The sequence below is a fragment of the Bubalus bubalis genome, chromosome 4 (assembly GCF_019923935.1).
Source record: "Bubalus bubalis isolate 160015118507 breed Murrah chromosome 4, NDDB_SH_1, whole genome shotgun sequence".
Lineage (NCBI taxonomy): Eukaryota > Metazoa > Chordata > Mammalia > Artiodactyla > Bovidae > Bubalus > Bubalus bubalis.
In genome coordinates, this window is record NC_059160.1 from 109291878 (window position 1) to 109314100 (window position 22223).

The following is a 22223-nucleotide window of genomic DNA, read 5'->3' on the forward strand; positions in this document are numbered from 1 at the left end:
AATAAAAATGTTTAAAAATAATAAAATGAGTATCTTTTAGTACTGTAAAATATAAAGAATAAAAACAATTTAAGTGAGTAAACACACATCTATTTACAGTGTGCACTAAAAGTACAATAACATGTCAATGAATTAAGAGAATTAAGGCTATGCAATGAGAATGTATGCTATTTAAATTAATTTCTGTATGATTTCCAAAGAACATGTATAGAAAGTTAATAATATTACCTGTTTCAGGACTTCTTTATAGGTAATAGTGGCTTTAGTGTTTGTAACAGGACTGTCATAAATGATAGCAATCTTATCTCCTTTACCATTTTCAATATGACGATCGATGGCATTGTAACAAATGTTAAGCATCCCTTCCACAAACCTGAAAAATAATTGGAAAGTAAAAGTGAATGACTCTTTTCGAAACATAAACGTTGCTTAACTAGGTTTCTGTAGTTCTAGTTTGGCGAGCTGCCCTTTAAACAGTGTTTTCCCAGGCGTGTTATACCAAGTATTGATGGCTGTAAACTGTTTAAGATGCTACAGAAGTGACATTCTGATTTTAATAAATATGTGCTTATTCTCATGTGCACTAGAAGAAAACATACCTCGCACTTCAAGGGGGGCTTCCCTTGTGGCTCAGACGGTTAAGAATCCGCCTGCAATGTGGGAGACCTGGGTTCAGTCCCTAGGTTGGGAAGATGCCCTGGAGAAGGAACAGCTACCCACTCCAGTGTCCTGGCCTAGAGAATCCCATGTACTATACAGTCCATGGGGTCACAAAGAGTTGGACACGACTGAGTGACTTTCACTTCACTCACTTCACTTCAAGGTGACAATTTTGTGGATTTTATTGTTTAGGATGAAACTAGAGTATACAGCACCAAAATAATCTACTTTACATGAAATGAATTGTAACCAACTGTAGCACAGATGCACTAAGCTGAGAGGGCAAATAGTAGATGCATGACTGAAGTCTGGGTCTCTGCTATAAAAAGACAGACTTACTGCAAAGAAATCAATTCTTCTTTGAAATATTCATATTCCTTGAAAGATATATATTTGTTTCAATTAAATGTAATACCCCCAATTTCACAAAGTATAGGTAAGTTCTTTTCAGAATTTTGAGACGCTTCATAATTTGAATAAGCAATCAACATGCACATATGGTTAATAAATTTTTTAAACTTCTCAATTCACTACCTTATCTCTTAATTGCTGAGTGCATCCCTTGGAAAATACAGATATAATGTAGATAGAGATAATTTTTAAGAAAATATAACTCATTTCCCTGAGAATTGGATTTTCCACTTTTTTAGGAAGAGAATGTTAGATAAAAAATACAAGTACAGTAATGGTTCATTTGTTCCAACATCAGACTAGCAAATATTATAAAAATACAAAATAATAGGAAAATATTGAAGCAACAAGAAAAAGCCCCCTTATAAAACTGAGTGTCACCATTAGGTACTCATTCAAATAGCCCTGTGTGAAAGGAAGCAGGTAATACACCTATAGATACAGTGGCAGCTATAAGAAATAACAGATACAGAAGGCAGGAGGAGGAGGGATCATTTCATCAGCATCAAATGACGCTGCACACATGAGTGATGGTGAAAATGATGACCTTACAGTACAGCACAATGAGTGATTAACACAATGATTCTGCATTGCCAAGTGCAACAGATTCCACGTTTGTTCAAAAACACGGTCTCTTCTCCTCGCCTCTTCTATTAAAAATACTTTGTCTCTTCCTCTTGCCTCCATTTTCATCAGTGGAGAATACTTCCCCTGACTTTGGGGCCATCCATGTGACTTGCTTTGGCTATCAGCAGACAAGAGGCATGCATTTACTTGAAAGCACTTGACACAGCACATATAATTAGGCTCGCTTTCCAGCACCTAGACCCTCTCCTGGAGAAGAGCCTCCAGGCATTCCTGCTGGCTCCTCTTCAGCCTAGAGCCCGGAATGAATATTTGCAGGTGGAAGCAGAGCCCAGAAAGAAGCAAGGAGCGCAACTCAGCCAAATAGATATCTGAGAGCAACATTTCCAGTCATGCCGATCCCATGACAACCTACAGATTCACTGATGAAAAAGCATCTTCTGACTCAGATTTTTGTGGAGATATGAAGCATAATTATGGCCATAATTAACTAACACATCAAGAAAAAAGTAAAAAATGTTTACTCAGGCTTAAGTTCCAGCTCATCATTAGGCCTCTGCTTACACTCACAAGAGAAAGAGGGACCTCCTTACCACTGAGCTAGGGTCAAAGTTCAGGCTCCCACTAGGCTTCCATTACATCATCCTGGCTCCCAGGGGGAATGGCATCCAGGCTCCCACTGGGCTTCCATTACATCATCCTGCCATCCAGGGGGAGTGGCACCTCACTAAGACTGCCCACATGGACTCTACTAACACTGCCAGGGCCAAGAGCCTCCTTACCTCTTTATCTCAGCTGTAATGAAAGTTCCAATTCCTGATAAAACCTTCTCTGATACCATGAGGGGAGCTGGCAATGTTTAGGGCACCCTTGACACAGCCTGGAAAAGTAGAAGTCTAGATTCCTCACCATCTTTTCACTGGTGAGGATGGGATGGGGATCCCACTTTGCCATATTGTTTGACTGAATTAGGCCGGTGACTGTACAAAGATGTCCCATCTTGGCAGGCTGCCCTTCCCCACCCTTTTCTATTTTGGGTGTAGGGGGAGGGATCCAAAAGAAAATTTGCTGGTACTTTTCTTCTACATCCATTGGCATTTCTGAATTGTCACCTTCTCCAGCACTCAGTCTAGGACATACAAGCAAAAAAGAAAACTTGGGGAATTCAAGTGTCATGTCATTTCTCCGGTCCCAAATCTGAGCTGATCTGGTTTCTTCTCTTTTCCTTTCAGAGTCTTCTTATGTGTGTTTTATACATAATGTCCTATGTTTTTAGCTATATTTAACGGAATGAATAGGAAAAAGTACATTTTGTCCACCTTGTCATGAAAGTCTCTAAGTAATATTTATTAATAGCTTACTCTAGACCAATATTTCATGTGTATAAAGTCATCTAATCAAAAAACAACCCTAGGGCCCCTTGTGCACTGTTACTCAGAATGTAAATTTGTTCCGTCACTATGAAAAACAGTATGGATGCACCTCAAAAAATTAAAAACAGAACTACCATAAAATCTAGCAATTCCATTTCTGGGTTTTTACCAGAAGAAAACAAAAGCATTAATTCAAAAAGATATATACACCCTTATGTTCACTTCATCATTATTTACAATAGCCAAGATATAGAAGGCACCCAAAATTCACCTATACTCAAAGAACTTTGTTTTGTGTTTTTTTTTCCCAATTATTTTCAAATTTTGGGTGGCTTAAAATGTAAATTATTTGCACACTAGCATTTTCTTTTTTAAGGATGCCCTTAGAGAAATTTAAATAATTTTAAGGCACCCTTTGGGACAGACAGGAAAGAAATTCAAACAGAAAGAAAGGCCTGCAAGCAATAATAAGCAAGAACTGTTGAATGGAGTGACATGTTGGCGTAGCTCCAGAGGTGGTTACAGGTAATGAATATACTGCTATAAACTGGCTAAACTTAAGGGCTGGATTATTGCGGGTAACCGGACCAAGTGACCTGCAAAAGGCCTCACAGCTCAAAGATCTGATTACTCTACTATTACAAGATTTTATTTCATTTCAAATCAAATCATTTCAGTAAAGATCAACTGGATGCCTTCTATGTGCTGTCTCTTCACTACCCCTTCTAAAAATTTATGAGAAGATTTTAAATGGTTTGTCAGCCCAGATTATTAAAATCACTAATGCTCACTGTAGAAGTCCCAGAAAATATACTTTGGAGTATTTTATTTTTTTTACATGTAAATATTTTGCCTCTGTTTAAGAACACATTATATGTTTTTTCCAATGACCTGAAAAATTCTCAAAACATGCTTAATCAAGGCATTATATTCCATTCAATTGCTGTTCAAAAATAACTTCTGCAGCACTATTTAAGCACAAAGTTCTCTTGCAATGTGGCAAATTGCTTTTCACAATACTGTCATTATTTTAAATGATCCCAGGATGATGTTTCTTTTACAGAAATATTGGTCACATTGCTTTTTATTACGTATGCCAACAAGATTCCTACAATCACACACACACACACACACACACACACACACACACACACTTTCACACACCAAATGACCAAATTGCTTTCTGGACATGTTGAATCAATTTATATTACCATCAGCATTACCTGAAAGTTCATTTTATCACACTACTCTAAACACAGATTGTTCTCAATTTTCTTCAATTTTAGAAGTAAAAAACTGTTTTAGTTTTGCTTCATGTGACTACTAGTATTAAACACAATGCCTTGCCAATTTTTAAATGCTCTTTATATAGGATATTGAATTTAAGTCTAACATTTATAAATTATTTTCTCAATTTATTCACAAATTTTAATTTATGGTATTTCCTTCTGAAAGAGATGGGAATACCAGACCACCTGACCTGCCTCTTGAGAAATTTGTATGCAGGTCAGGAAGCAACAGTTAGAACTGGACATGGAACAACAGACTGGTTCCAAATAGGAAAGAGTACATCAAGGCTGTATATTGTCACCCTGTTAATTTAACTTAGATGCAGAGTACATCATGAGAAACACTGGACTGGAAGAAACACAAGCTGGAATAAAGATTGCCGGGAGAAATATCAATCACCTCATATATGCAGATGACACCACCCTTATGGCAGAAAGTGAAGAGGAACTCAAAAGCCTCTTGATGAAAGTGAAAGTGGAGAGTGAAAAAGTTGGCTAAAGCTCAACATTCAGAAAACGAAGATCATGGCATCCGGTCCCATCACTTCATGGGAAATAGATGGGGAAACAGTGGAAACAGTGTCAGACTTCATTTTTCTGGGCTCCAAAATCACTGCAGATGGTGACTGCAGCCATGAAATTAAAAGACGCTTGCTCCTTGGAAGGAAAGTTATGACCAACCTAGATAGCATATTCAAAAGTAGAGACATTACTTTGCCAACAAAGGTTCACCTAGTCAAGGCTATGGTTTTTCCTGTGGTCATTTATGGATGTGAGAGCTGGATTGTGAAGAAAGCTGAGTGCCGAAGAATTGATGCTTTTGAACTGTGGTGTTGGAGAAGACTCTTGAGAGTCCCTTAGACTGCAAGGAGATCCAGCCAGTCCATTCTGAAGGAGATCAGCCCTGGGATTTCTTTGGAAGGAATGATGCTAAAGCTGATACTCCAATACTTTGGCCACCTCATGCGAAGAGTTGACTCATTGGAAAAGACTCTGATGCTGGGAGGGATTGGGGGCAGGAGGAGAAGGGGATGACAGAGGATGAGATGGCTGGATGGCATCACTGACTCGATGGATGGCATCACTGACTCAATGGACGTAAGTCTGAGTGAACTCCGGGAGTTGGTGATGGACAGGGAGGCCTGGCGTGCTGTGATTCACAGGGTCGCAAAGAGTCGGACACGACTGAGCGACTGATCTGATCTGAACAGAAAAATATTTTAAATTCATATGTCATCAAATAAATTCACAATTTTCCATCACAATTTCCCCTCTAAGATAATTCATATTACTCTCTTCTGATTTAATTTTTTATAGTGATGTCTTAAATGTATTATTATATTTATATACATATATAATCTGTGTGTAAAATCTGTTATATATTATATTTTAATGTTTATATTATGATATATAAGCCTCCCAGGTGGTGCTAGTGGTAAAGAACCTGCCTATCAATGCAGGAGACATAATAGACTTGGGATCGATCCCTGGGTCAGGAAGATTCCCTGGAGGAGGGCAAGGCAACCAACTCCAGTAGTCTTGCCTGGAGAATCCCATGGACAGAGGAGACTGGCAGGCTCCAGTCCATGGAGTCACAAAGAGTCAGACACGACTTAAATGACTTGGCACGCACTATGATACATGTGTTTGTATATGTGTATATATATATATATTTTTTTTGATATGGCAGTACAGTTAAATTTGTTTATTCATCAACAAATTGCCAAGCATTGTTTTTTTTGACTAATCCTGTTTTCATTCATTTGTGATGCTCCAATATTTCCAAATGTATTAGTATTTCATGTATCACACAGAAACACAGAAACACACATATATTTGTGTGTATGAACATATATATATATGGACATCAGCATCTGTATCAGGGATATACAGCCCCTAAGCATAACCTCTGGAATGTTCTGCCAATACAGTCTTTGAATAGCTCTCTTTTTAAACTCAGTCAGATTTAATTCTGCTGCAAAAAGGAAAAAACTTCATATTCTTTATCCTACCCAACCCCTGCCCTGAATTCCTTCTGTAGAAAATTGGAAGCAATCTGAAATTGCCATATCTACCTGAAAAAGAGAGAAAATATAAAACTGAAATAAAATTGAATTCAATATGGAACCCCTAGAAATGGTGCTACCACTAGATCAGAAAAGTGGAAAAATTTTTAATTTATAAAACAGATAGGATCAATGACTGCTAAATCCAGAAATCATGAGAAACATGGCAGACCCATAGAATTTGTGACATTTTATATACTGCTAAGTTAAAACAAAAAAATAAAAAAGGAGGAGCAGAAAAATGTATACAGCCCTACCACAGAATACATTCATAAGGAACCTATAAATACTAAGCAGGAAATACAAACACTTAACACAAAAACCTCTCTTTTAATAAAGCTCTGAAATAACTCCCAGATCAGAGGGAGGTAGGAATAAAGAATGGGTCACTGGTGTTTAGATGGAAAATTAATAATAATCAAACACATTCACACATATGCATCATGCAAAAGTTTACCTTTCTAGAGTCTTTCTGAAACAAGTATAATCTCTGCGTGCATAACTGTCCTGAAGATTTAAGACCTGTAAAATAGGAACAACTTCCAAGAGGCCCAGAAACTCTGTATACCACTGCCACCTGGAAATTCCCTCTTCTCCCTGAAAAATTATAGAAAGAAGGACTGTAGCAATCAAAACCTGTATCCACTGATGAGTGAATATGGATACTTACTTGGATTTTGAAATGTTCTCCACTCAGCTACCTGCTATACCTCACACTCAGATGAGCACATTTGGGTGTATGTGCGTGTGTGCGTGTGCATGTGCGTGTGTGTGTGTGTGTATTATGTGTTTATGTGTGCATAAAATAGAAGACAAGATAAAGTCGAAGTGTGGGGAGGGGGGGAGGGCATATTCTCAACATAACTAACAAGTAAGTATGTGTTAGTTGCTCAGTCGTGTCCAACTCTTTGGGACCTGATGGACTGTAACCCGCCAGGCTCTTCTCTCCATGGAATTCTCCAGGCAAGAATACTGGAGTGGGTAACCATTCCCTTCTCCAGGGGATCTTCCCAATCCAGGGATCAAACCCAGGTCTCTTGCACTGCAAGCAGATTCTTTACCATTTGAGTTACCTAGGAAGCCCTAACTAACAAGGGGAAAGGTCCATTTGCAACTTCAGTAATGTTCAAAGTGCTCCTATGAGTCAATAAGAAAAAAAAAAATTTAAATCTATATAGACAAAGAATTTCAGCACACTATCCACAGAGGAAAAATATAATAGCTAAAAAGCATAAAAATGGTACTCAGTCCTACAAACATCAGAAAAATGAACATTAAAACAATAATGAGAAGTCATTTTTCTACACTGAAAGTAAAAGTGAAGTCTCTCAGTCGCGTCCAACTCTTTGCGACCCCATGGACTATAGCCCACCAGGCTCCTCCATCCATGGAATTTTCCAGGCAAGAGTACTGGAGTGGGGTGCCATTTCCTTCTCCCGGGGATCTTCCTGACCCAGGGATCTAACCCAGGTCTCCGGCATTGTGAGCAGATGCTTTATCGTCTGAGCCAACTGGTATAAAAAATGTAGTATACACACTGTTGGTGATAGTAAAGAGAAACTGGCATTCTCACATAAAGTAGGTGAGCAAGTAAATTAGTTCAGCAATTTAGGAATACGCATACACACACACACACATACAAAATGTACTTTTAACATAGCCATAGCAAGTTGCTTACATGTTCATCTCTGTGTTGCATAAAAGCACAAGGAGTCTAGAAAAATGGACAGGAAAATATTAACAGTGGTAAACTCTGCGTAAGAGAAAGTTGAGGGACAAAATGGAGAAGGGATAGTCTATATTTTTATATGATAAATACTTCCTGTGTTATTTAATTTTCATGAGCATGTATTATATATTGAATAGATGATTTAAATATATTTCAGTCAGTTCAGTCGCTCAGTCTTGTCCGACTCTTTGCGACCCCATGAATCGCAGCACGCCAGGCCTCCCTGTCCATCACCAACTCCCGGAGTTCACACAGACTCACGTCCATCGAGTCAGTGATGCCATCCAGCCATCTCATCCTCTGTCGTCCCCTTCTCCTCCTTCCCCCAATCCCTCCCAGCATCAGGGTCTTTTCCAATGAGTCAACTCTTTGCATGAGGTGGCCAAAGTACTGGAGTTTCAGCTTTAGCATCATTCCTTCCAAAGAAATCCCAGGGCTGATCTCCTTCAGAATGGACTGGTTGGATCTCCTTGCAGTCCAAGGGACTCTCAAGAGTCTTCTCCAACACCACACTTCAAAAGCATCAATTCTTCGGCGCTCAGCCTTCTTCACAGTCCAACTCTCACATCCATACATGACCACAGGAAAAACCATAGCCTTGACTAGACGGACCTTTGTTGGCAAAGTAATGTCTCTGCTTTTGAATATGCTATCTAGGTTGGTCATAACTTTTCTTCTAAGCGGTAAGCATCTTTTAATTTCATGGCTGCAGTCACCATCTGCAGTGATTTTGGAGCCCCCAAAAATAAATATATTTAAATAACTTTAAATGCTTTGTCTAGATGGCTTTTCTCCTGATCTGACTGAATCGTCAACTCTGTAATCGGCATAGCTACCATTAGTAAAAAATTTTTATAACAAAAACATCTTTTTTTAATATTCTTCTGGTAAAAAAGAAGCATTTCTTACATATATGATAACATCTAAACTCAGTTTTAAGAAACCAACATTTGGGCCATAAAACCTTTGTTCTTTTTATTTTTTTTTCACCAGAATTAACCTCAAGCAGCTGAAGAGTCAATAATAAATAGCTAGATAGAACCTTCAAATCACATAGAGAGATCTGTCATAAATTTGTGGTCATTATTCCTGCTGTCCACTAAGATTTTGGCTGTCCTCATTCCAAGCACTTGTAGGACTGCACTTTCATATCCACTTGAAATGAAGTATAACTGCGTGGCTTGCTGTGGCCCATGCAATGGCAAGAGAGGTAATATACGGAGTCTTCAAGAGCAAATGCAAGCTGACAACTTCTCCTCCTCCCTGCCACGAGGATACTCCAAATGGAACTGCACTATCAGCCTATATCCCTGAGTTAGGATGGATGACATGGAGCAAATCTCCTGGGTAACCCAAAATAAACCTGTAATATGAGTGAGATACACCTGGGCTATTTTAAAACACAGAGATTTGAGGGCTGTTTATTCCTGCAGGATGACTTAATCTATCCTGATACAAGTCTTAAGATCTAGACTCTTTCACAAATGCAAACTAGCTTTAAAAATTGTCCTATTTTATAATTTAAGAGCCAGTGGAATGAATTCTAGGACAAACAAAATGGGAGGAATCTCAGCTAGTATAATTCTGTAACGGTAATGTTAGATTCCTTGAAAAGAAGTCAGAGATGAGCTATTATCAGTGTCTGAGCTCACAAAGGCAGGACTAAGGGGGGCTCTGGAAAGAAGAAACATCTTGAAATTCCTTCTAGATTTCCTGAAGATAATTTACTACTTGTCTTTGCCTCTTTCTCATCAACCTCTGCTAGCTTATATCTGGCATAAAATCTTAGACTTAGCTCTTCGGAAAAAATCTGCCTTGAGTTGTATTCTTCTTCTGTTTCTTCACTTCAGCTTACCCTGAGTCTTCCCTGTCTTTCCTAATAGCTGATTCTAGCCAATGGTGTATTTGACTTCAGCTTTTTCATTATGAGTTAGACTGGAGTGTGTACTTGGCCCACACAGTGGGCTAAGTTGGTGAATGTAGATGGATGTCAAATTTTTTTCAGAAGCAGGGAGCCTAACAAGTTTCATGGTCTTGATCTCTTGAAGCCAGAAAGAGCTAGTGGCAAATATGATTCTTCTGTTCCCATCAGTTCTCATCACCACCACCCTTCCCTTTGTTGAAGGCTAACTTTTCCTTTTTAAGGATGTATTTATTAAGTCAATCTTCAAACATTACACAAGGAAAAAGAAACTCTGACACTCAAAAAAATAATAATCCTTGTTTCAGAAGGGGAAATTGATAGAAATTTATTCTGTGAATCTGATTATCCAGTAATGAAAAGTTAAATCAGTAAAGTCTAAAATGTTCCTCTCAATTCTACCACTGCCTCCCATGCCAAGAATAAAATTTAATAAAGCAATGCTGTTAACAGGGTGGCCTATGAAACTCTTTCACAAACTGCAATATTTCAGTTTCCACGAAATAACTACTGAAACCATATTTAGTGGTGATAACGTTGTAACCCTCTCTATATACTTAGCTACTGATTTCTCTACTCTGTAAATTTTCATTACTAAATAACTGGAAAGTTTAACTTATAATTTACCTTCTGATATGAGCTTTCTTCCTTGGATCAACTTATAATTTCCTTCTTTGAAGATCTCCTATGTGGGTCTTCATTTCATCATAGTTTCAGGGGAAAAAAAAGAAACTCCAAACTCTTTTTCAAAAATTAAATAAACCAGAAGCAACATACTGAAAACAATTTGATGATGGTGAATACATTTAGTTATCTGTATACTAAAATACTAAATCTATAAACTAAAATAATAATAAACATATAATCTTTATAATAATACATTATTTTACAAGAAGACTATAGCTCATTACAGTCTCCACTATTAACTGTCAATAATACTTTTAAAACATTTTTCTATTCAAAAATTTTAACAATAAATAATCTGTTGTTGATTAGCTGAGACTGTGAAGGAAGGGGAAAAAATATAACTGGGTACATGTTCTCTACTCTGAAAGGCAGACTAATTTGCAATAACTATAATAAGAAGCAAAATGTGGCAAATTTCCTGACAGAAGTACAAACTAAGTATGATGAAAGCACAGCAAAAAGAGATTAATTCCAACCACAGACATGTGTAAGGAGTGGTGGATGTTGAAATGAATGTAGTAAGCCTGGGCTTTAAGGTCAAAACGCCAGAGTTCAAATCTCAGACATGTCGTTTACAAGTTGCATGAATGCAGACATATTAACATATCTAAGTCTTTCTTCAATCACTTATGAAACTAGAAAAATAAAATGAAAACCCACTACATAGCCCTTACTCTATATCAACATAATACTATGAGCATTTAATACAAATTAATTTATTTAATTATCCCCCAAATTTTATGTGTATACTAATATCCTCACTTTACAGATGAGGAAACTGAGGTACACAGAGTTTATGTGGCCTATGTCTGGTCCATAGTGGAATCCGACAAGCTGGAACCAGATGTCAGGATGTCACACCCTGGGTCACAAACACTATTCTATGTGGATGAGTTAATGTGAGCGAAATCTAAATCCACCATGAGCACAATTTTATACACATTTCATTGACCCCTTTCAATAACCCTATGAGGTGATTACCATCACTACATACATTGACAAGTGATGATCTGACTTCGATGAATTATGAAAGAACAGTTCTGTGCCAGTGGGTACAATGAACTGCAGCAGGACACAGGAGAGGGGACTGATGCGATTTTTTGCAGTAATCAAATACTGTGATGATAAAGATGGAAAGAAAGGAGAGATCTGAGAAATACAGAAGAATGAAAAGAAAATGTTTTAGGAAGTGAAACCAGGGCTCGAGAAGGGCCAGCAAATTCTGGCCACATGCCAGATCTGGCCCACCACTTCTTTGTATAAATAAAGCTTTATTGAAACACAGTCACACTTAGTTGTTTATATATTTTCCGTAGCTGCTTTTGTTTGACAACAGCGGAGTTAAGTGGTTGCAATGAAGCCTATCTAGCGTGAAAAGCCAAATATTTACCATTTTGCCCCTTAAAGAAAAATTCTGCCAATCTTTACTCCAGAGAAGCCCTGTCCAACAGAAAATTCTGTGATGGTGGAACTGTACTGTATCTCCACTGCTCAACAGAATAGCCAATAGCCACAAGTGGCTGGTTAAATTTAAACTAATTAAAACACAAATTTAAAATGTAGTTCCTCAGTCACACTTACCACCTTTCAAATACTCAATAGCCATATTAGCTATGTAAATTAAATTTTATTTAATTCTAACTAAACTAAACAAATTTCAGTAACCACATGTGGCTATAGGCTACCATCCTGGACAACAGAGCCATGGGGAATTTCAGAGGTAGAGATGGTCCCCAGAGTCAAATACAAAAGAGAGATCCAACAAGCTAAGGACTTGAAGTCAATACATAGAATTAAGCAACAAATTGACACTGATGAATATTTGGAAGAGGAATTTGGGTCGAGTGATGAGGTCTGAGGCCACCTTTCAGTGGACGTGGGAGTGTAAGGGAAAAGAGGACTTGGAAAACAGACAACAAGGCAAGACTTGATGATGTGAAGAGAAGTTTCTCTTTATTTATGCCAATCTTTCAGCTGGACTGTATTCAAAGAGAAGGGCAAAACGTGAAGGTAGCTGAGGGGAGAAGGACAGAATACCAGTGGAAATACTGTTTGTTTTTTAATGGCATTGGCAAGTGGGAAAGTGAAAAACAGGGCAAAGTTCAGGTTCTGTTTTACAAGTGCATCAGTGCTGCGGAAAGAAGAGATGTTTGTGTTTGGGGTGGGCGCATAACAAGAGCTAAGGCAAGAAAGACCCCTGGAAGCCTTACCTAAAAGCCTTGAATACCTTGTCAAGAAGGGGAGGCCTTTTAAAGGGAATGCCCTGTTCAGAATGGGATTTCAGGTCACAGTGGGAGGCAAACAAGGAAAGATAATCAGTTCAGATCTATTGACTAGCCTAGAAAACCACAGGAAGTAAAAAAAAAAAAAGAAAAAAAGGTGGTGAAGTGTAGAAACAAATCAAAGGAGCTTAAGGTAGGAAGAAGGGTGTATCAAAGAAAACAGGTTTTATCATCTCTGGGTATCAGGTTTATGTTCTCTTTAAAGGAGACCTGAAATAAAAAAGAAAAGTAAATACTTTTTGAAGTAAGAGAAGGAATAGCATTTTGTTAATTACCCATAATGGGCCAGGTTCTGAGTTTGGTCATTTAAACTGAGTTTGGTAAAGCATTTAATCTATGCACTATCCCTTGAGAAAGACAATATTATATCTATCTTACAAATGACAAATGAGGCTTAAAGAGGTCAAAAAGCTTCCCAGAATTATCAAACTAACACATTGCAGACTAGAACCCAATACTTTCTGACGCCAGGGAAAACGTGAAGAATTTCCAGTTTTCCATGTCTGTGTGCTAATTTGAGTAATTCTTGTACCCTCACTAGACACCATGTCCTATGGGCACAGGCCATGTGCTAGCTCATTAATGTGAAGTCACTCAGTCGTGTCCGACTCTTTGTGACCCCATAGACTATAGTCTACCAGGCTTCTCAGTCCATGGGATTTTCCAGGCAAGAGTACTGGAGTGGGTTGCCATTTCCTTCTCCAGGGGATCTTCCCAAGCCAGGGATTGAACCCAGGTCTCCCGCATTGTAGACAGACGCTTTACCCTCTGAGCCACATTAATGGCATATTGCAAATGCTCAATTATTATTTTTAAATTAATGCTGCAAGTGTGAATGAATGTATATTGAAATAGCACTCTTCTGACACATTAACACAAATAAGAATAAGGGTTTCATGAGGTAACTGCTCAGCAAAAACAATGACTAGCTCAAAAGACTACTATTGGACACAGAGAAGGCTTTAAGCATTTTTAAGAGGGCATCATATTGCTTTTCTCGCACTGTGACATCTCATCTAAGTTACAGGTACTTGGCCTTGGACAGTATCAACTGACTGTTCCAGGAAACCCTCCAAATTGGGTAATTGCTTACTTGGGGCAGCATAATAACCTCATGCTCATTTAACCACTAGGGATATTGTGTTTGTAAAAGAAGCGGGAAAGCACATCTCTCTATAGGACAATATTTTAACAGAGAAACCTAACATAAAGTGAGAGGTGCTCTTTAGCCCTATTGATAATGTCCACACTAGTAAATACACTCAGAACCTGGCCCCAGCCTACCAGCTTTCGCCACAAACTGGCCCACCTCAGCATGAAAGGACATGAAATAATGATCTACACCCCTGCCAGATCATCTCGGATTAAAACAGAGAGAACTGCCAGTAGTGAGAAATGCAGCCAACAGGAAAAAGAGTAAAAAGAAAGGCTTTCAAGAAATCAATACCTGTTATCTGAACTGGATCCACTGTCAATAGACAGAAAAGGCATGAATGAGTGATCCTAAAGAGCCCTAGGTTGTGAGTCATGCCTGGCAGCTAAATTCAAAGCAGAAGATGAGGACACAATTTTATCTTGCTTGTTTTATTTTTATTCTAGAGGAAATGCAGGAAAAATGAAGAATTGAAGCAAAAGGGAGTAGGATTCAACTCAATTCAAAAAAGAAAAAGCTAAAATCAAAATTAAGTAAAGTTAAAGGTCAAATGTAAACGTTAAGATCAAGACATTAACATTTCAAAGCATAAATTTATTAAAATCTAAATATAATCCTCAATAAATATATATTTAAAAGTACATTCTAAAGGAAAGTTAACTTTATCAGTCAGCCCTTTTCAAGAGAACTACTTAGGGCACTCAGGAGCAGTGGTCCTCAATTAACCAACTCAGAAACAGATCACAATGAGCTCATAAGGAACAGAATTCCAAATCAGAGCAGGTTCCTGGAAAACCAGACCGACAGACCAGGATGTGCATGGAGACCTTAAGCAGGTAACCCTGAAATCTCCGAACCATCCAGAGAATCAAAGGGGGCCGAAGAGGGTGCACACTCTCCAATGCCAGCCTGTATCTGATGGAAGAAAGAGAAGATGCCTTTTAACATTTAATCCTGATGATAGTGATGACGTGATAAAGAAAGAACGTGATGACGTGATAAAAAAAGGAAAGGATAGAAAGAAAGAGAGAGCAACCCCAGCACCATGCAAGGGAAGAAAAAACCAATTTGATGACACGGTGTTATTTTGCTCTGGTTTTCATGCATTGGAGAAGGAACTAGCAACCCACTCCAGTGTTCTTGCCTGGAGAATCCCAGGGACGGGGCAGCCCAGTCTATGGGGTCGCATAGAGTCGGACACGACTCAAACGACTTAGCAGCAGCAGCAGGGAGAAATGGGAAGAAGACAGAGGGAAAATAGAGGATTGAAACTAATATGCTCTAAACCTGAGGACTTCAGGGCTGTATTTTTTCTACGTTCACATTACGTCTTCATCGTAGCTATCCATTTCTTTCTCGTTAAGGCTATAACTCAGGCAGAATGACACTGCAATGTTCTGAGGAAATTGTCCTCTACAGTTGAGGCTCCCAGAAGGCAGACACCGCATTTATTAACTCATTCTACACACTTAGCTCATGTCTGCAGAGAAATGGTCTATACAAGCTCTTATTAAAGAGGAAGAATACAATCAATCATTTTAGAATGTCTAAAAAGAACTTTTCTTCCCATTGAGACTTCTAAATTATTCTGAGATTGTTTCTATAAAGACTATATAACTGGGGGAGGTACACAGGGAGCATCAATTTTGTTTTATTTCTTAAAATAAAATGATCTGAAACAAATGTGACACAATATTAAGATCTTAAAACACCCAATGTTCAGTCCACTAAATTATTATCTTTATTTATTCTCTAAATATCTCATAAGGAAAAAGGCTGTGGAACCTTACAATATTTATTAATATTTTTGGAGAAAAATTTTGACAATATATATCAGAAAGCGTATAATTCCTCTTTGACTCAGAAATCTAAGAATTCATCTGCAAGAAGGAAGGAAAGAAACAGAGACAGATGGACAGACACAGAGACACAAAGATCTTTAGAATGCTGTCTCCAAAGAAGAAAGTATTCTTTCAAGTAAAGAGAAACCACCTCAAAATCAACAGGGAGGGATTGTGAAAAAAATAATTTTACATTCACCCAGTATGTTTAAATATTCTGCATACATAAAAATCACAGAATAGAAGAACAGAGGTATGAAAAAAACCACAACTTACTCCAACTGGGAAAATAAGCTATCAAACAATATAACAGTATAACTCTATAGTTCTATATTTTTATAATTCTATTTCTCTGTAAGAAAAACAGTAGAGATCTAGAGAGTCAAACAAACTGACAAACAGAAATAGATATTAGATTTTTTAAAAGCACAACACATACACAAAACAAAACCTGGTGAATCTGAGTAAGTTGGTTGGTCAAGTTAATTGTATTGAACCAATATCAAATTTGTTTTGATAATTTACTATAGTCATGTAAGGTGTTGCCATTGGAGGGAGCTAAGTGGTGGGTATAAATGACCTCCTCGTACTATTTTTGCAACTTCTTATGAGTCTATAATTATTCCAAAATAAAAACTTAAAAAGAAAATGAAAGACTGAAGGGAAATATACCAACTATACCAAGATATATATGAGATTAGATATTGAACTATAATTGATATTCCATCTATTCTGGCTTTCCTGAGTTTACACAATTAAAATTTAAAGTAACACTGCATCTTTCTGGGGGGAAAAAAAAGCATAAACCTAAATTTCAGTCAGAATTACTTTTGAATAAGAAATGTCAATGAAAAGTTATTCAAAATCTATGTCTCAAACCAAGGCTTTTGGATGATAAAATCTCTGCTCTTTTAATTAAACCCCACTAAATCTCTTCCAATTTCCCACCTTCATTCTTGCCAAAACAACCTTAACACACAGCCGGAAACTAAAGCCAACTTAACCAACCAGATACCATTGAGTGTAAATTAAAACATTAAGAAAAGTAGACAAAATTGTTATTGTCTTTTCCCCTAGTCTTATCCTCAAAATAATCTAACAAGGTCACAAACTGTCTTAGCTCTATCCTTGCCAATTCCCTCACTGTCTACATATAATATCATAGATTAAACATTTTCCATTCACATTTCGTTAATTTGAAACTTGAATGCAGTGCAGCCTGCTCAATTATCCAAGAGTTCATTATCTAGCTGATTCTAACCAAGCCCATTATTTCTCTTTATTCTTTTTGTGTTACTTGTCTTTTCCTCACTTTTCTGGGTGTTAGCACTTCTAGCAGAAAATAAGAAGCTGCACAAAGGGATAAAATTAAAATTGGTTGATTATTTTATGTATCAAAGGATTTCTTAGTTAGAAAATGGCCACGGATCACCATAATGTGAGCCTGTATATTCTAGTTACTCACACCTCAATGGTCAAAGGTAATTCAGAGTAGACTTGATTGCAAAATAAAGCAAATTTTATTACCCGTATTTTCAGAAAATAACTCGATAGTCCATATCACTCATGATTACACTCCCTTTATTAAATAGGAAAATGAAAGCTATCTTATTACAAGCAAAAACACTTTTTTCCTTTGATGTATGAAATCACTCCTCAATGTTATACTCTACTTGGACTCTTATTCAGCACCTGGAATAGTGCCTGGCCTAGATGACCATTCAGTAAACATTAATGAGTGAACAATAGAAAGAAAGGAAGAATAAAAGAAGGAACAAACAGATTAAGAACTAATAAGTTCTAGAACCAAAAAAACGGAGAAGGCAATGGCACCCCACTCCAGTACTCCTGCCTGGAAAACCCCAAGGACGGAGGAGCCTGGTAGGCTGCAGACCAAGGGGTTGCGAAGAGTCCGACACGACTGAGCGACTTCACTTTCACTTTTCACTTTCGTGCATTGGAGAAGGCAATGGCAACCCACTCCAGTATTCTTGCCTGGAGAATCTCAGGGACGGCGGAGCCTGGTGGGCTGCCGTCTATGGGGTCACACAGAGTCGGACACGACTGAAGCGACTTAGCAGCAGCAGCAGCAGAACCAAAAAAAACCTCCACTTTTATAACAGGTCAGCAAACATGTCACCAAAAAACTATGGTAAGGAATATTACTGGTGCTATTCTTACTGTAATAATATATATTTGTGTTCTGTAATGCTTTAACACACTTAAGCAAGTACTTAAGTATTTAAAATGCCCCTCACCCATTTCACCTGCACCCAACTCCATCTCCTCTGACAACCACCAATCTGTTCTCAGCATCTGTGAGCCTGGTTTTTGTTTTGTTTTGTTGTTTGTTATGGTTTTTAGAATTTACATATAAGATTAGGGCTTCAGAGAAGACAATGGCACCCCACTCCAGTACTCTTGCCTGGAAAATCCCATGGATGGAGGAGCCTGGCGGGCTACAGTCCATGGGGTCGCTAAGAGTCGGACACGACTGAGCGACTTCACTTTCACTTTTCACTTGCATGCAGTGGAGAAGGAAATGGCAACCCACTCCAGTGTTCTTGCCTGGAGAATCCCAGGGACAGGGGAGCCTGGTGGGCTGCTGTCTATGGGGTCATAGAGTTGGACACAACTAAAGTGACTTAGCAGCAGCAGCAGCAGCAAGATCAGGGCTTCCCTGGTGGCTTAGTGGTCAATAATCTACCTGCAATGCAGGAGACATGGGTTTGATCCCTAGGTCAGGAAGACCCCCTGGAGGAGGAAATGGCTACACAGTTCAAATATTCTTGCCTGGGAAATCCCATGGGCAGAGGAGCCTGATGGGCTACAGTTCATGGGGTCTCAAAGAGTCAGACATGATTTAGTGACTAAACAACATAAGTAAGATCATATGGTATTTGTCTTTTATTACTTTTAAACAGTGAGTTTTCTTTTGCTTATCTGCTAATATGTTTACTAAATAAGGTGACTAAAACATGACAATCTGGTAAAATGACATGGATACAACTCTTAAACCTGAAATAGTTTGACAGACATATACAAGGTCAGGTGCATTCCATAGTAGAGACAGCAAAGATGACTGAGACCTGACCCCTGCCCTCTGTCACCTAGCTGTGATCTTTTAAGCTACTGGTAAAAGAAAAGTACCAGTGGAGGATGAGGTTACATAGTGGATTTATAGTGACTAAATGCAAATGGGAATTGAGCATTCTTTGCCAAACTAGTTTAAAGGGAAATAAGATTCAAGGTGATAGGCTTTTTAGGAAAGAACCATTTACCAAGAAGACAGGTACAAGTTGACTCTGGGAAAATAGTGAAGATTTAAATTCCACTAAAATGAGAGAAGAAAATGGAAGACACATAGAAACATAGGTGACAAATGAGAGAAAGGAAGTTACATCTCTGATTAAACAATTTTTGTAATTCAAACATTGCTCTCATTCCTTTGTACTTTCCAGGTACAGTCATGTGACAATCAGGCAAAAAGAATGTAGTCATAATTCATTACAGAAATTGGGCTCTTACAGTGTGACCCAATGGGTGTGAAAAATTAAGTCCACCACTATAATACAAGTCATTTAATCGCTCTGTCCTTCAGTTTACACAGTCATAAAAATGCATTATATGTATCTCATAGGGTGTCAGAAGGATTCAAGGTACACATATAGTATTAGCATAGAGTCTGACTCAGCACAAGTGCTCCATAGTGACTTTTGTTGTATTGCCATGATTGTTATTACTGTTATTATCATTATTGAAACGCATTCATCAGTCTTAAAGAAAAGAATGAATAACTCAGTCATGTGCTAGAGAACAGTCATGTGTGTTTTCTTCTCAATCTATTACAGACTCTTCAGATATTGCTGTGGCTAATCCCTTAGACACTCAAAGGAAGATTTAACATTTTCAGATTATTTGTTCCCTAAAATTTGGCAACACCTATGGAATAACACAGGTTAGTGAGAGAGCCCACAGTTCATGGTTCTTATACTGGATTTCAAAAATAAGATATTCATCTTAGAAACAAGAGAGATGGATGCAATATGATTCCTTGGGGAAAAAACTCATCTCTGCACTTAACATATGTTATGTATCAAGGTCTGTCCACGTGCATTAGGATCAAGATGAGAAGCAATGGAAGCAAAACAGCAAAGAATACTATGAATGCATTAAAAAGAATACTTGAATGCATTAAAAAAAAAGGAATCGAAACAAACAACTTCCATAATTACAAACATGTAACAAGTCCTATTATTTTTTCCTGAGAAGTTGGAGGAAAGGAAATTTTTCAAGTACTCATAATTAGATGAATTAATTAGGCTATTTATCACATGTTCTCATAAAAATAATGCTAAAGCACACTACAAGCAATGAGTAATAATGTGGTCATTAGATTTTCCTTAAGACAGAAAACCAACATAGCATTCTTAAGAGAAGGGATTAATATTGCTTTCTACTGTCCAGGAAACATTTCTAAAGTAGGTAACAATTAATATAAAGTCCCTCTCCCACCACTTGTGGGACTGTTGTATACATTTTAAATATTTTACATAAAACATACAGTTTATTTTTTCAAAGAACATCAGTCTATCATTCTAAATAAAATAGAGATACTTTCCAAATGCTTCTGAGATATAAATCCAGATTTTTAAAGTTACTTTTAGTAGTTTCAGTGGAGAAGGGGAAGAAAAAAAAAAAGCAAAAATTAACTAAGACAATTATTATGGAAACAATATAATGTAGTGTATATTTAGAGCACAGATGCTAAATTCAACCTGTACCGTGCTGTGCTATGTTGCTGTTTAGTCATATCCAGCTCTTTGAGACACATGGACTATGGCCTGCCAGGCTCCTCTGTCCATGGGATTTCCCAGACAAGAATACTGCAGTGGGTTGCCAGTTTCTTTTCCAAGGGATCTGCCCCAACCCAGGGACTGAATCTGAGTCTCCTTCATTGGCAGGCAGATTCTTTACCACTGAGCCACTTAGGAAGCGCAAATTCAGACTGCCTGGGTTCAAATCCTAGATCTGCTACTTATTAGTTTTATATGTTTAGGCAAGTTTTCTTAAACTCTCTGTATGTTCATTTCCATACACACTAAACAAGAGTAAAAGGTCCCCTACCTCACAGGGTTATTAGATATATTAAATAAATTCAAGTACTTAGTATTCTATCTGGCTCATAGCATAGATACCGTAAGCCTAGCTGTTTTCACTATATGCTGGACTGCTAAGTTGCTGCTAAGTCACTTCAGTCATGTTCGACTCTGTGCAACCCCAGAGACAGCAGCCCACCAGGCTCAGCCGTCCCTGGGATTCTCCAGGCAAGAACACTGGAGTGGGTTGCCATTTCCTTCTCCAATGCATGCAAGTGAAAAGGGAAAGTGAAGTCACTAAGTCGTGTCCCACTCTTAGCGACCCCATGGACTGCAGCCTACCAGGCTCCTCCGTCCATGGGAGTTTCCAGGCAAGAGTACTGGAGTGGTTCGCCAATGCCTTATGCTGGACACTTTCATTCAAAAAGTTCTATGTTATTATTATATGTTATTAATATATACATTAATGATGTCACAATCAATAAAATAGGCTGGATTACACACAGTAACAATAGCGAATACTCAATAACTTGAAACAATGTTCATTCCTCACTCATGCACCCTTAATGAGGCTTCAAGTGGAGTCCCCAAAGAACCATCACCGGCATGTGCTCGGTTCCCCAGGCTACACATGCTTCCACAGTGGCTCTGACTGACAGGGAGGACTAAGCATTGAAGCACTAGCCACTGATTGTTTCACAGGAAGTGACACGCCTTTCTCTGGCTGCTCTAGCCAAAGCTAATCACATAACCACCCCTGGGAGGGGAAGCCGGACCCTCCTGTGGGCTCAAAAGTAGAGAACAGACACTGCTGAACAGCAATACTCACCACGGTCCACATTTTGGTACAGTAAACTGCTCAAGGACTGGGGACCTAAGTTGTAACCCAGAAATCAATTTGTTTTTCTCCACTAATAACAATACTCAACAATTTTTCCCCTACCCACATTTTTACCCAAGGGGAAAATGATAGCATATGGTACAAATTTGCATCGGTAACAGTGGCAAACTTTATTCAGCCTTGATTAAGCAGGGAGAGTTGGGAGCAAGGCAATGTCAGAGCATTTGTAGCTTAGAAAAGCACTTAACTCACAACTGAGAATCAGTAAAACTGAAAATTTTAAAAA

The 22223-nt window shown here is 38.1% G+C and overlaps 1 protein-coding gene across 3 annotated transcripts in view; it reads right to left on the reverse strand.

Annotated features, from left to right (window-relative positions):
- Window positions 1–22223, reverse strand: part of ACSS3 (acyl-CoA synthetase short chain family member 3) — a 191668-nt gene that overhangs the window by 155688 nt on the left and 13757 nt on the right. For all 3 annotated transcript variants that reach the window (XM_044941895.2, XM_025284397.3, XM_025284394.3), the window contains exon 2: window positions 229–373. In XM_044941895.2, the coding sequence (XP_044797830.1) occupies window positions 229–373 (145 nt within the window). The remainder of the gene's footprint in view (window positions 1–228; window positions 374–22223) is intronic.